Raw genomic sequence first — 11,605 nt, 5'->3', positions numbered from 1 at the left:
GTCTGTCTGTCTGTCTGTCTGTCTGTCCGTCCATTCACCCCCCCTCTGCGTCCTCCGTCTGTCTCCAGGGCGACCATGTGATCAGGAAGAGTCACCCTCTGCTGCACCGCGAGCCCCCGATGGAGACGGAGGTTCTGGATGAAACGGTTCTGCAGCCGGAGAAACACAACCAGGAACAGAAACAAAGCCAGGGCCGGGACCAGAAAGCTGGGCTGCAGGATTTGGACAGCTGCATTGTTAGAAAGCACACAACAACACAAACGCTTTTACACCAGTCACTGCGTATCAGCCTGTATAAAATGGGTTCGGAATAGTCTGCACAGGCACAGAAACCCTGCTGTAAAATCAACACGTCTCATCCTAACACCAAGAACTTGTACTTCTTAAAAAAATCAAGATAAAAACCTGTTTCTGCTCTTTAGATGACTCCGAAATCCAAGAGGAGGAGTATTCTGGTGAGGATGCTGCGACCCGTCTCTGTGGCGTTCGGTGAGTGACAGAAAATGACATAAAGTTACTCCAGGTAGCAACTTTCTTTAACACAATCCATACCGTCCCTGCTCCTCATTTCTGGCTGCAATTTGACATTACGGTGTCCATAGAGTGCTGCAGGAATGAGTCCTCACATCTGGAAATGTTTTGCACAAACGGCTCCCTCGTCAATGAGTTTTGGATTGTTTTTCATCATAATCATAATCATAATTAACTGTTAACTTTGTCTTCTGTTTGATCGACAGAGATGGAGTTTGACCTGGACAAGGCTCTGGAGGAGGTTCCTATCCATGTGGAGGACCCTCCTCTTCCTCCTCCTCCTCCTGCACAGCCATTGGACAGAGTGTCATCCTACTACGGAGACCTGCCCCCTCCCCCTACTCCACTGGATACAAAGCCTGTCTGTTTGGGCGAGTTGCCGCCTGTGGAGCACAAGATGCTGGAGCATCACACCAAACTCCGACCGAAACCCAAGAAGAGGACAAAACCCAGCCGACCAGCTGTAGGTTTGATACCCAAATCATCAGTGATCCCGATCTGTCTTTGGTCTTGTCATATATTCTGTTGTATATCAGTATCAATATCAATAATCTTGACCTAGAATGAATACTGTTACCCTTCAGCCCAGGACTTAAGATAAAGATGGTGCAGCTCAATTGGCTGTTGAGTTTGTTAACTTCCTGATAACATTACTGGCAGAATAAATACAACTTCACTGAGCGTCGTCTCTCTGTCTCCACCTCTGCTCAGCGGAAGGCCGCCGGCAGCTCGACGCCGCAGGAGGCAGAGCAGAACAGCATCATGGGAAAGCTAGACGAGGGCCTGGAGGACTTCTTCTCCAAGAAAGTCATCAAACTCAGCTTCAAGTGAGAGTTAAGCTTCAAACTGAAACGATTGTGACGTGCACGTAAAAAACATAAAAACACAGATCGCTTCACGTCCTTTGATGACGATTTGTGTTAAAAACAACTCTGTAAAATGGATAATTTTTTTAAATCCGTTTGATTAAAAGTGAAGTAAAGGTGTGTGTCATCAGCATAGAAAGTAACCGGATGCTTTCTCACAATATGAAGACATGTGAGATGTTGTTGGTTTGTAAGGCTGGATAAAGTGTATTTCTTTCTAATAATTTAAATGTTGTATCTTCTCTAGACTCCCCTCTGGGAGAGGTCCGTCCTCAAGCACGGAGGAAGCAGCAGATAAGAAACGGGAATCCAGAAAGAGCGGATTCTTTAACCTCATCAAATCCCGGACGTCCCGCTCAGAGAAGAGCCACGGAGCCGCCTCCATCACTCCACCCCAGCCTGCCTCCTCCGCCTCTGCTTCACCCTCTCCCTCAGTTACCCAAGTGACCGAGGAAACGACGCCAACGCCTCCCGCGAGAAACCCGGGCACTGTGGCGGAGCCCCATCAGGAACTCCACAGGGCTCCATCCTCGGACCACACGGATTCTGAAACGGAGACCTCTCCGACCGCCGCCGAACCTGCTGAGGAGAAGAATGTGGAGGATAAGGAGAATGTGGAGAGGAAGGAGAACCCCCACATTCCCCGCCATATTGGGGTCCCTGTGATGGGCATGGACCTGCTGGCTGAGATGAAGGCCAGACAGGAGAGAATGGCTGAAAAGAAGGTGGGTGGAGCTCATGGGTCAACACTCCTAAAGCATTTGATACCATCGTTAAACCGATATCTTGGTACCAGAAAGCCTCAATACAAACGTGAGAGCATACAGCAGGATGAAATAACATTTTTAACAATTTAAAAAAGGTATCTTGTAGTCTAGCTAGCTATAGTAGCTGTTTCTCCACGGCAACAGCTAAAAAGTGTGCGCTGACGAAGGCTGAAACGTTCAGATCAACTTTTATATTTTATACTGGACAACATTTTAATAAGCACTTGAAACAAAGAGTTAGAGAGCTGGAGTATGGAAGCCCAGAGGGGACAAGAGGCTTTATAATGTATCACATCTGAATGTGTTATTACAGTCAAAATTCTAATGAATGCATTTTAATTTTTACAAACTCATATGGGCAGTCTATGACCAAACTTTGATTTGTAATTTGAGCGTGATACATGTGCTATTGTGGAATTACATTCTCCGTTGTAGTCGCAGTAGTAGTTCTAGTAATTGTCTAGTAATTTTGTTTAGTGTGTTAAATTGTATCTTCATTTTCTTTAGTTGGAGGGAAGCTGATATCTAACAATATCATCGCCAACGACTTCTCTTGATAGTTGTGCACAAGACAATAAATCACTTCGAACTTGAATAAACGCTCTCCTCTCTGTTTGCAGGCTGAGTTATCATCCTTACAGGACAATGTGGACAACGATGAAGGTGAGTTTCATGTTACCCGTTGACCTATGTTGGAATTTCTATCCATACTTAGAAGGTTGCAGTTTATATATATATATATATATATATATATATATATATATATCACTCCTAAACTGTCTCTGGTCATTTCCCTCCGCCCCGTTGTCCCAGCGGACGCTGATGAGTCCAAACCAGAGCCGACTCCCAGGTCCAAACCACCCAGCGTCACCTCCAAACCGCCCCCACCGCAGGCCGCCAAACCTCCGCTTGGGCCCCGGACTTCTGGGCCCCTCAGTCCTGCCAGTCCGACCAGCCCCAGGCCGGACAGCACCTACGTCTTCGGTGGGCAATGATTTGGAGAAACAGGGAAACAAAAGACATAATATACTCGTTTTTAGTTTGTTTTTCTCAGACAGACAAGAACAGCTGTTTCAAAATATCTTTATTACCCCAAGCAGGAATGTGATTCTTATATAAATGTGTATTTGTACTAAATCAATTCATTGTTTTATTGTTCTCCGTTTCTCAGATGAGTCCGCTGAGGCTCCAGCAGGCAGCTCATCTGCCAAAGGACCACTTCCTGCTCCTCGCCTGAAGAGGGCGCCGTCGGAGCAGGAGAGAGAGAGCACCAGCAGCGACTCTGCAGGACCGCTGTCTCCACGGGACGGTTGGTTTCCCCTCATGAACAAGGCCTCAGTCGCAGCGATACTTACAGGAGTTTGGTCATATTTTGATAAAGATCACATTTGAGTTCTATTCAATTAACTTTCAGGTTATCTTAGATCTTTGTCGTTTTATATGCCCTTTTATTTGCATCATTTCAACGATTTTATATACAAATTAAGTAGCCAAATCAGAGAACGAAAGAGTGAATCAGCAGAGAATCTACACGCACTGAAGGGATGAATGCTGTGGAGAAGATGGCCGACAGACAGCCGTGGTTGCTAGGATACTTTCTTTCTTCCTGATGAAGGTTGTATGACTCAGCGCTCCATGTGAGCAGCCGCACAGCTGAAAATATAACACTCAAGTTAACAGGTGACAGTTTGATTAATGAATACTTTCAAGGCTGTGTGTGAGATTTTGTAGTTCTCTACTTGTACAATTAACACTTTCAGGAAGTATTTTTCCCTAAAACAGCAGTCCTTCTATGTAATTGTCGTGGAAAAGACGTGTTTATTACACACGTGAAGAGTGTTTATTACACACGCGAAGAGTGTTTATTACACACGCAAAGAGTGTTTATTACACACGCGAAGAGTGTTTATTACACACGCGAAGAGTGTTATTCCAGGTTCAGTCAGTTGTTGAGGATGTGCTTCTCTCAGGCACTGCAGAGAGCATGAGCTCTGGCTCAGTGTTTAAACCTACACCATATCTTTATATGCTGTCACATGACAACACCTTACAGAATGAAGTATAAACATTCAAATCAAGATTGTGTTTCCACACATTCTGTATGACGTATATGATTTCGTCACTCCTTATAAGGTGCTTAATTTGATATTTAGAGCATGAATTTTAAAGCTGTTGTCATTTTGTCGTCCGTTGGTTGTTTTGAAAACAGAATTAATTATAATTTTCTGTTTTCCATCAGTCTAAAAGAGAAGGAATCTTTCTTCTCTCCCTGCAGGTGAGTTCCCCGTGGACGGTTCTCCGGTCGAGCCGGACACCGGTGGCCGACGGTGGTCGTCTCTGAAGAGCTCAGCCGGTCCTCCCGCTGCGAGCGAGGACGACCGGGAGCGAGCCAAGTCCCTCCCCGCCTACGGTCCGACTAATCACCGCCCTGTCAATCTCACGAATCCTGTTTCTAAATGTAGCACGAATCTTACTGACTGCACTTACACATTGAGTCAAGCGTGAAGCGATAGTTGTTCTTCTATGGTACTTTCATTGAATTCCCCAGTCAGACGGGAAAACATCTTCCACTGTTTTAGTTCCCCTCATTCTCTTGCTCATCTATTCTCTCTCTCTCTCTCTCTCTCTCTCTCTCTCTCTCTCTCTCGTTCTCTTTCTCTTTCTCTCTCTCTTTCTCTCTCTCTCTCTCTCTCTCTCTCTCTCTCTCTCTCTCTCTCTCTCTCTCTCTCTCTTTCTCTTTTCAGCGAGGCCTCCGTCTCTCACAGATCTCAGCCCAGCTGAGGAGGAGATTCTTCCTCCGGCCGCTGATCTCAAGTCTGACAACAGATCAGAGGAGGAGTCCGACGACGCCCCTCCGGTCTGACACCAGCCAGATGTTGACGCTCTCTGAATCCTCTCCACAGCAACGAGGTCAATCACACAAAAACAGTGATTCTTTACATTTCTACATCTCCTGGTGAGGCACATGCAAGCGGAGTGTGTTTAGCATGTGTCGTGCTGTTATCTGCGGAGTTCCTGATCTTGGATCAGTCCCAGCTGTCCGGCTAAATAGACACCAAAACGTCTAATATAATCCAGTAAATGGGCCTTGATTTGAGATTATTTTCTAAACTATTTCCGAAATCGAGACGCTCAACAACAAAGTATAAGTTTCAGTTCTGCAGATATTTCTTACACTTTAAAACCGTTGAGATTTTTACAGTGTAAAGTCAGATGTAACGCTGCGTTCAGGTCACTGTAGAGTCTCCGGGATTCACAGTTCCTCCACATAACGAGGCATAAACACTGCTGCTGCATCCTCACCATGACACAGCTTATCATGTGCTGCTGCACTTACTGCTGCATCGATGTCGATATGTACCAACGCTCCCATGTGTTTCTGGTTCTGTTTGTGGAATAAATTGGGTTTATATGGGAGTAAAATGCACAAACTCTGGGGTTTATATTGTATTGGTAGCAGAACATCAACGGCGTGCTGTTGAATCTGCACAGATTCACATTTAAGATAGATGGTGGTGGTTTTCTATTTTATTGGGAAATATTTTTGTCAGAATCTAAATGTTCTTCTTTTTTTTTCTTTTAAAGATTTGAAAGTAAAATTGTGTTTTATTGTTTATATGCCATCAAATGTACAAACCTGGACATGTGACGTCCAGCTGTCGGATCTTTCTGTATTTGTATGTTTTATTTGACCAATAAATGCAGTTTTAGTGTCCAGACTCTCTCTCTCCGTCTGTTTCTCCCCCTCCTCCCTCCCTCCCTCCCTCTCTCTCTCCCTCCTTCATATACAAGCTGCTGAATCCCTCTTCAGTCTCATTTAGATGATTTCAGCAGACGCCTGGAGGTGAAATCATAAAACGTCTTATTTCCGTGGATAACAGACGGTCTCTGTCTCGTCTCTGCGCCTGTAGAAGAAGCGTTTCTTTAGTTTTAGTTTTGTTGTCACCTGTCGACCTGTGGACTGGTCCTCAGCACCATGGACAGCGCCTTGGACCGCCTGGACGCTGCCGGTTTCTTACAGATCTGGCAACATTTCGACGTAGACGGTGAGAAGGGTTTTAATGGCTCGGACGTCGGATTGTTCAGCGAGCTAAATGAGTAAATAATGAGATTTATTGTGCCTGAAAATGCAACCAAAATAAAACGATTGAATAACAACACATTCATACAGAGAAGACCTTTAATTGACGGTGTGACAATCGTGGTAAATTAGGACTTGTGTGTCATGACGGCTGTTTAATACAGAACATCGCAGCTGAGACAAGTCACAACATTATCTGTCACCTCTGCAGAAAACATCCAGATACTTTAAAAATAATCAACGTGTCGTCAACAAAGAATATTCATCCAAAGTTAAAAGAACTGCAGGGATAATAATCACACTTGCAGTGAAGAAGTACAGCCCAACCTGAGTTTGTGTTGTGAAATCCTAATTTAAGGGGTCATTTGCATAATCGTGACGTTTAACTTTAAGAGCCTAACCCCAGACTGGGTCCTCCTGGGTGTGTACTAGATGCTTAGAACGCCATTCTACCTCCCTACAATGATTTAATCTCGTTCTAATCGAAGGAGGAATGTCACGTCTGTCCTTACAGGTTCATGTGTGATTTTTTAGCTGCCAAATTTGCAAAGTAACAAACTGAGGCATGAATCAATCTCACCGAAAAGGCAAGTAGCTGTTCCAGATTATTTTTTATTTATTATATCACATGATCTCTGTCAGAAGGAGAACTTTCAATCTCAATGACATGATGTGATTCATGAAAGAGACGATCAGGCTTTTACCACTTTTAGAGGAGCAGTGTGAAGGATTAAATGGAATGTAATATGTTTTTATTCGTGTATAATCACCTGAAAATAGGAGTCATTGTGTTTTCGTTCGCTAAGAAAAGGCCGTTTGTATCTATAAAGGGAGCAGGTCCTCGTCACAGAGTCCACCATGTTTCTACAGAAGCCCAGAACGGACAAACCAAACGGTGGCGCTAGAGAGACTTTCATGTTTGTACCAGGAAGCAACCTTCAGTTCTGAGAGTGAAGTCAAAGCTTCATGTGTTAAAGCTGCATTCTCTCTAGTGTCCACCAGGGGGCGACTCCTCTGGTTGTATAGAAGTCTATAGAAAATGACTCTACTTCTCTCTTGATTTATTACCTCAGTAAACATTGTAAACATGAGTTTATGTCTCAATCTCTAGTTTCACGTCTTCTTCAATACAGCATGATGTTCATTTAGTACATTATGGTCCATTTAGAGTCACACAGACCATAAAGCAGGGGATGCTTTAGGGCGGGGCTACTGTGATTGACAGTAACTCCTCCTCGGTCCAAATATTGTCACTTCCTGTTCACTGGTTGTAAAAAGCTAAGATGGTGACGGATAAAATCCAAGATGGCGACGGACAAAATCCAAGATGGCGACGGCCAAAATCGCCAATCTCGATGCTACAAAACGGCAGTCCTCAAACCAATGGTTGTAATCTGCAAACTCACCACTAGATGTCACTCAATCCTACACACTACTCCTTCAGAGTCAGTTTAAGGAAGTTTGTCCTTACTCGATATTATGTTTGCATAATTCATTGTGAATTAACTAACAATGAATGTTTCAATATTTAACAGAGATAATCAGTGAAAAAGTCAACCATCGAGCTGAAGTGAAACATATACTTACCTTCACCCTCTTTTATAAATGTTGTCTTTGAAGCCACACAAACCGGTTGACTGGACTAATCTTCATATTTTCATGAAACGGTGAAAGTAGAAGGTCTCCTTTATGTTCTGCTGAGCTGCTGTTGGAGCTGACGAGGCGCCTGCTTGTGTTTCCAGATAACGGTTACATCGAAGGGAAGGAGCTGGACGCCTTCTTTCAACACATGCTGGAAACATTTGGGATGAAGGTACAGAGATCAAACGTGATCTGCTTTTCACCTGAAGGTTGATGGAATAAAATATAGAATAAACAACTCAACTTTTCAGTTTCATCTCTACAACCTCGTCTGATCGGTGAAACTTCTTTAAGTTTGACTTCATTAATTATACTTTATTTAAGCATTTCATTTTCACTTCTTCATCACAGTGTGTTGCTTTGTGTCACAGAGGTGTATTTGATGAAACCACCAGGGGGTTGTGTGTGTGTGCACCATAGAAGTAACTACACTGATATATGCATGTAGCATTCAGTACAAAGTCAAATTCTGCATCAGGAAAGTTGAACTCTCCATGAAGTCCATGTTGTTTTCAGAAGGAGGAGATAACGGAGGAGAAGATCAGAAGACTGAGAGGAAGATTCATGTCGGCTTACGACACCGCAGCTGACCGACGTCTGCAGATACAAGAGGTACAAATCCGCTCTCTCCCTCCGAGCTGGTTCTGGGATCACTGACAGTATTCATGGATGTGTGTAGCCTGTGCTCAGAGTAAGATACTCAGGTGATGTTTCAGTTGTTGCTGGAGATCTTTGTGCATTTAGTATCATGTAACTGTAAAGAAGCCTTCAGTTACAATGTTTGTTTTGGGGTTTTGTTCTCCAGCTGGCCACCGTGATGCTGCCGGAGGAGGAGAACTTCCTGCTTCTATTTCGCAGAGAGACGCCGCTGGACAACAGCGTGGAGTTCATGAGGGTGAGGGGTCAAAGAAGCTCAACAAGATGTCAATGTAAAGCTAGAAGACGTGATGTTTGTTCACTTACCTCTCTTTTATTAAAGCCCCAAAATAAACATTTGTGTATCCGGCATTCTCTCCGTGTTACCTTCAATTCTTGAGGAACATTTCGTTTTTCCTCTCACGCCTCCACGGCGAACGAAGAATCGAAAATAGAGGGAAAAAAGTCCTGATGAATTAAATGGGAGCAAAACGAACATCAGAACTTCAGTTTAAACACTTTGACACTGGCTTGCTTTTCTCAGTTCTTTTAATTCTTTGTTCACCGTAGAGACCAGAGAGAGAAACTCCAGGTGTGAGTAACTGATATACAAATAGTCATTTTGTGGGTGAAATATTCCTTTAATTGAATCATTATGACGGACGGAGGATGACTCAGTCGGTCAACTTCCAAAAACTGGTTTGATTTTCACGAAATGTGCTGTGAATATTGGTCACCGGAGAAAGATTACTAAACATGAGACAGCAGACAGACTTCCATCACTTCTGACCTGAGCACCACAACGCAGAAACGTAGAGAACTGTCACCGTACTCATGACTTACATGTTGGAGGTTGTCATGAGCATTGCCGTGGCTGGACTCAAACTTTACATTGTATTTATTGCATTGTTAGTAACCGGTGTCTGTCTGTGTAGATCTGGAGGAGCTATGACTCGGACAGCAGCGGCTACATCTCAGCGATTGAGCTCAAGGTAACTCTGGTGCTCAGGTTGAGTAGATCGCAGTGGATCTTGTGGATCCAATGACAGAAATCAATTTAACATAGAGTTCCAAGGTGGAGGTAGATGTTCAGTGATGTCAGTTATTTTAACCCAAACGACGATCTTTTCCTAAAACTAACTTAGCAATTTTGTTGCCAAAACAAGTTGCTTTCTGTGAAGATCATTTTGAAAAGACTGTGTTCATGTAATGAGCTGAAATTGACACGTGTTGCTGGACGTTCATAGGAAAACGCACAACAATGAGAGATCAGAGATCATACGATCGCAGACACACTTTCCTTAAGTCTTCATTTCTGCAGACTTTGCCTGAAGGAATTACCCACAATTCATAGCATTGGGATGTTAAACATGGGGTGACCGGGTGGGAAACCCGAGAGTAAAAAAAACGGTAACGGAGCATGGCCTCTAGTCCTGAACATCTGAGCTTGAAGGCTCTCACCTGATTGTCTAAAACCTCTGCGTGGTCCTAGTGCCCCCCTCTGTTACACCTTTTTTTCCTTTTTGTCCCTTCAGGGCTTCCTGCAGGACCTCTTCCTTCAACATAGGAAGTCCATCACCCCTGAACAGCTGGAGCAGTACACTGACACCATGGTAACCAGATGTTCGTGCTGCTGACTTCTTCTTGTCATCGACAGAATAATTCTGGTTTGTTTTCTTCCTGTAGATGAAGATGTTTGACAAGAATAGGGACGGCAGACTGGACCTAAACGACGTGGCCAGGTACTGCTGATCTCTCCAGCAGATGTCATTTGAATCATTCATCTCTTAAAGTGAGGATAATTCTGTCTCTAAATAATAAGAACAGAATAACTTGTTTCTCGTTTTCTGAAGAATCTTGGACCTGAAAGAAAACTTCCTCCTGAAGTTCAAGATGGACGTGAGTTTGAAGAGTTTGAGACGTTTTTTAATCATGCTTTTAGTTGGACTGATAGATGATGCTGGATAATTCTAGTTTCATGACTCTCCTTGCTGTCTTTGGTGTCAGGCTTGCAGTCAGGAGGACAGGAAGAGAGACTTTGAGAAGATATTTGCTCACTATGACGTTGTAAGTTTGCATTTCGATTTTAGTTTGATGTCTTTCTGACCGCATGTCCTGTAAAATAACACTTGAATATTTGCTTCATGAATATTTGTTCATGTTGAATGCTGATTGGAAGACAATATACATTTAAAATACTTTATCAACTAATAGATGTCATCACGAAACGTTTCCGGTTGATTCCTTAAATAACGACAATTATTTTTTGTGCTACAAGTTTCTAAAATTGTATGTTCAAATATGCAAATGAGGCATTATCTAATGGTGACTTTTGGTGATTTTAGGAGAAATCTACAGACGAAATAAGCAAAGTAGTAAAATAAAAACACCTAAATGTGTATTTTGGATGGAATTTTGGTGTGTGCGTGTGTGTGTGTGTGTGTGTGTGTGTGTGTGTGTGTGTGTGTGTGTGTGTGTGTGTGTGTGTGTGTGCGTGCGTGCGTGTGTGTGTGTGCATGCGTGTGTGTGTGTGTGTGTGTGTGTGTGTGTGTGTGTAGAGTAAGACGGGTGCGTTGGAGGGCCCTGAAGTGGATGGCTTTGTAAAGGACATGATGGAGCTGGCGAAGGTAAAAAAGGTTTTATTCATCACGATATCACTGCCGTGTCATTTCATTTACATCTCCACCCATCAGTTGACCTCTGACCTCTCTGTTGAACCCTGTCCTCCAGCCCAGCATCAGCGGCACAGACCTGGACAAGTTCAGGAAAGCCCTGATGGGTCACTGCGACATCAACGGAGACGGAAAGATCCAGAGGAACGAGCTGGCTCTCTGCCTCGGCCTCAAACTCAAATAAAAGACCCTCGCAGCATTAAAGCTCTTTATTTCCATCACTACTCACTTCATACCGCTTTTCTTTCTCTTTTTAATTTCAATGTGCATCTTCTACTATTTCCATTCCTTCTCCCATCCTAATTTTTGGAAGTGTATCTCCTCCCTGACCGGCTCTGTTTGGTGTTTAAAAGCCAATGTATTTACATATTCCATGCTCTATAAAAGCACAGTACATGTCCATTTATATAT

General features: G+C 43.5%; 2 protein-coding genes across 2 annotated transcripts in view; both read left to right on the top strand.

Annotated features, from left to right (window-relative positions):
• The window catches only part of carmil1 (capping protein regulator and myosin 1 linker 1), a gene marked incomplete at its 5' end in the record, with an annotated part of 20,227 nt that extends 14,344 nt beyond the window's left edge, over positions 1 to 5,883 (top strand). The window contains 10 exons of the mRNA XM_079287846.1: positions 69 to 236; positions 423 to 489; positions 738 to 994; positions 1,243 to 1,358; positions 1,645 to 2,122; positions 2,785 to 2,827; positions 2,978 to 3,148; positions 3,336 to 3,473; positions 4,440 to 4,622; positions 4,909 to 5,883. Of these exons, the coding sequence (XP_079143972.1) occupies positions 69 to 236; positions 423 to 489; positions 738 to 994; positions 1,243 to 1,358; positions 1,645 to 2,122; positions 2,785 to 2,827; positions 2,978 to 3,148; positions 3,336 to 3,473; positions 4,440 to 4,622; positions 4,909 to 5,027 (1,740 nt within the window). The 3' untranslated portion in view covers positions 5,028 to 5,883. The remainder of the gene's footprint in view (positions 1 to 68; positions 237 to 422; positions 490 to 737; positions 995 to 1,242; positions 1,359 to 1,644; positions 2,123 to 2,784; positions 2,828 to 2,977; positions 3,149 to 3,335; positions 3,474 to 4,439; positions 4,623 to 4,908) is intronic.
• Positions 5,884 to 6,140: 257 nt separating this feature from the next.
• Positions 6,141 to 11,378, top strand: LOC306791072 (secretagogin-like; the record flags this gene model as incomplete). Its single annotated transcript, XM_079287691.1, has 11 exons — positions 6,141 to 6,210; positions 7,988 to 8,058; positions 8,403 to 8,498; positions 8,692 to 8,781; positions 9,458 to 9,514; positions 10,058 to 10,135; positions 10,209 to 10,264; positions 10,376 to 10,421; positions 10,530 to 10,589; positions 11,081 to 11,149; positions 11,253 to 11,378. 11 exons carry the CDS (start codon positions 6,141 to 6,143, stop codon positions 11,376 to 11,378), a joined length of 819 nt encoding a protein of 272 aa, XP_079143817.1.
• Positions 11,379 to 11,605: the final 227 nt, after the last annotated feature.

Source organism: Melanostigma gelatinosum (genome assembly GCF_949748355.1).
Source record: "Melanostigma gelatinosum genome assembly, chromosome: 17".
Taxonomy (NCBI): Eukaryota; Metazoa; Chordata; class Actinopteri; order Perciformes; family Zoarcidae; genus Melanostigma; species Melanostigma gelatinosum.
The sequence above is the reverse complement of the archived record's forward strand: the minus strand, read 5'-3'. Positions and strand labels throughout refer to the sequence as shown.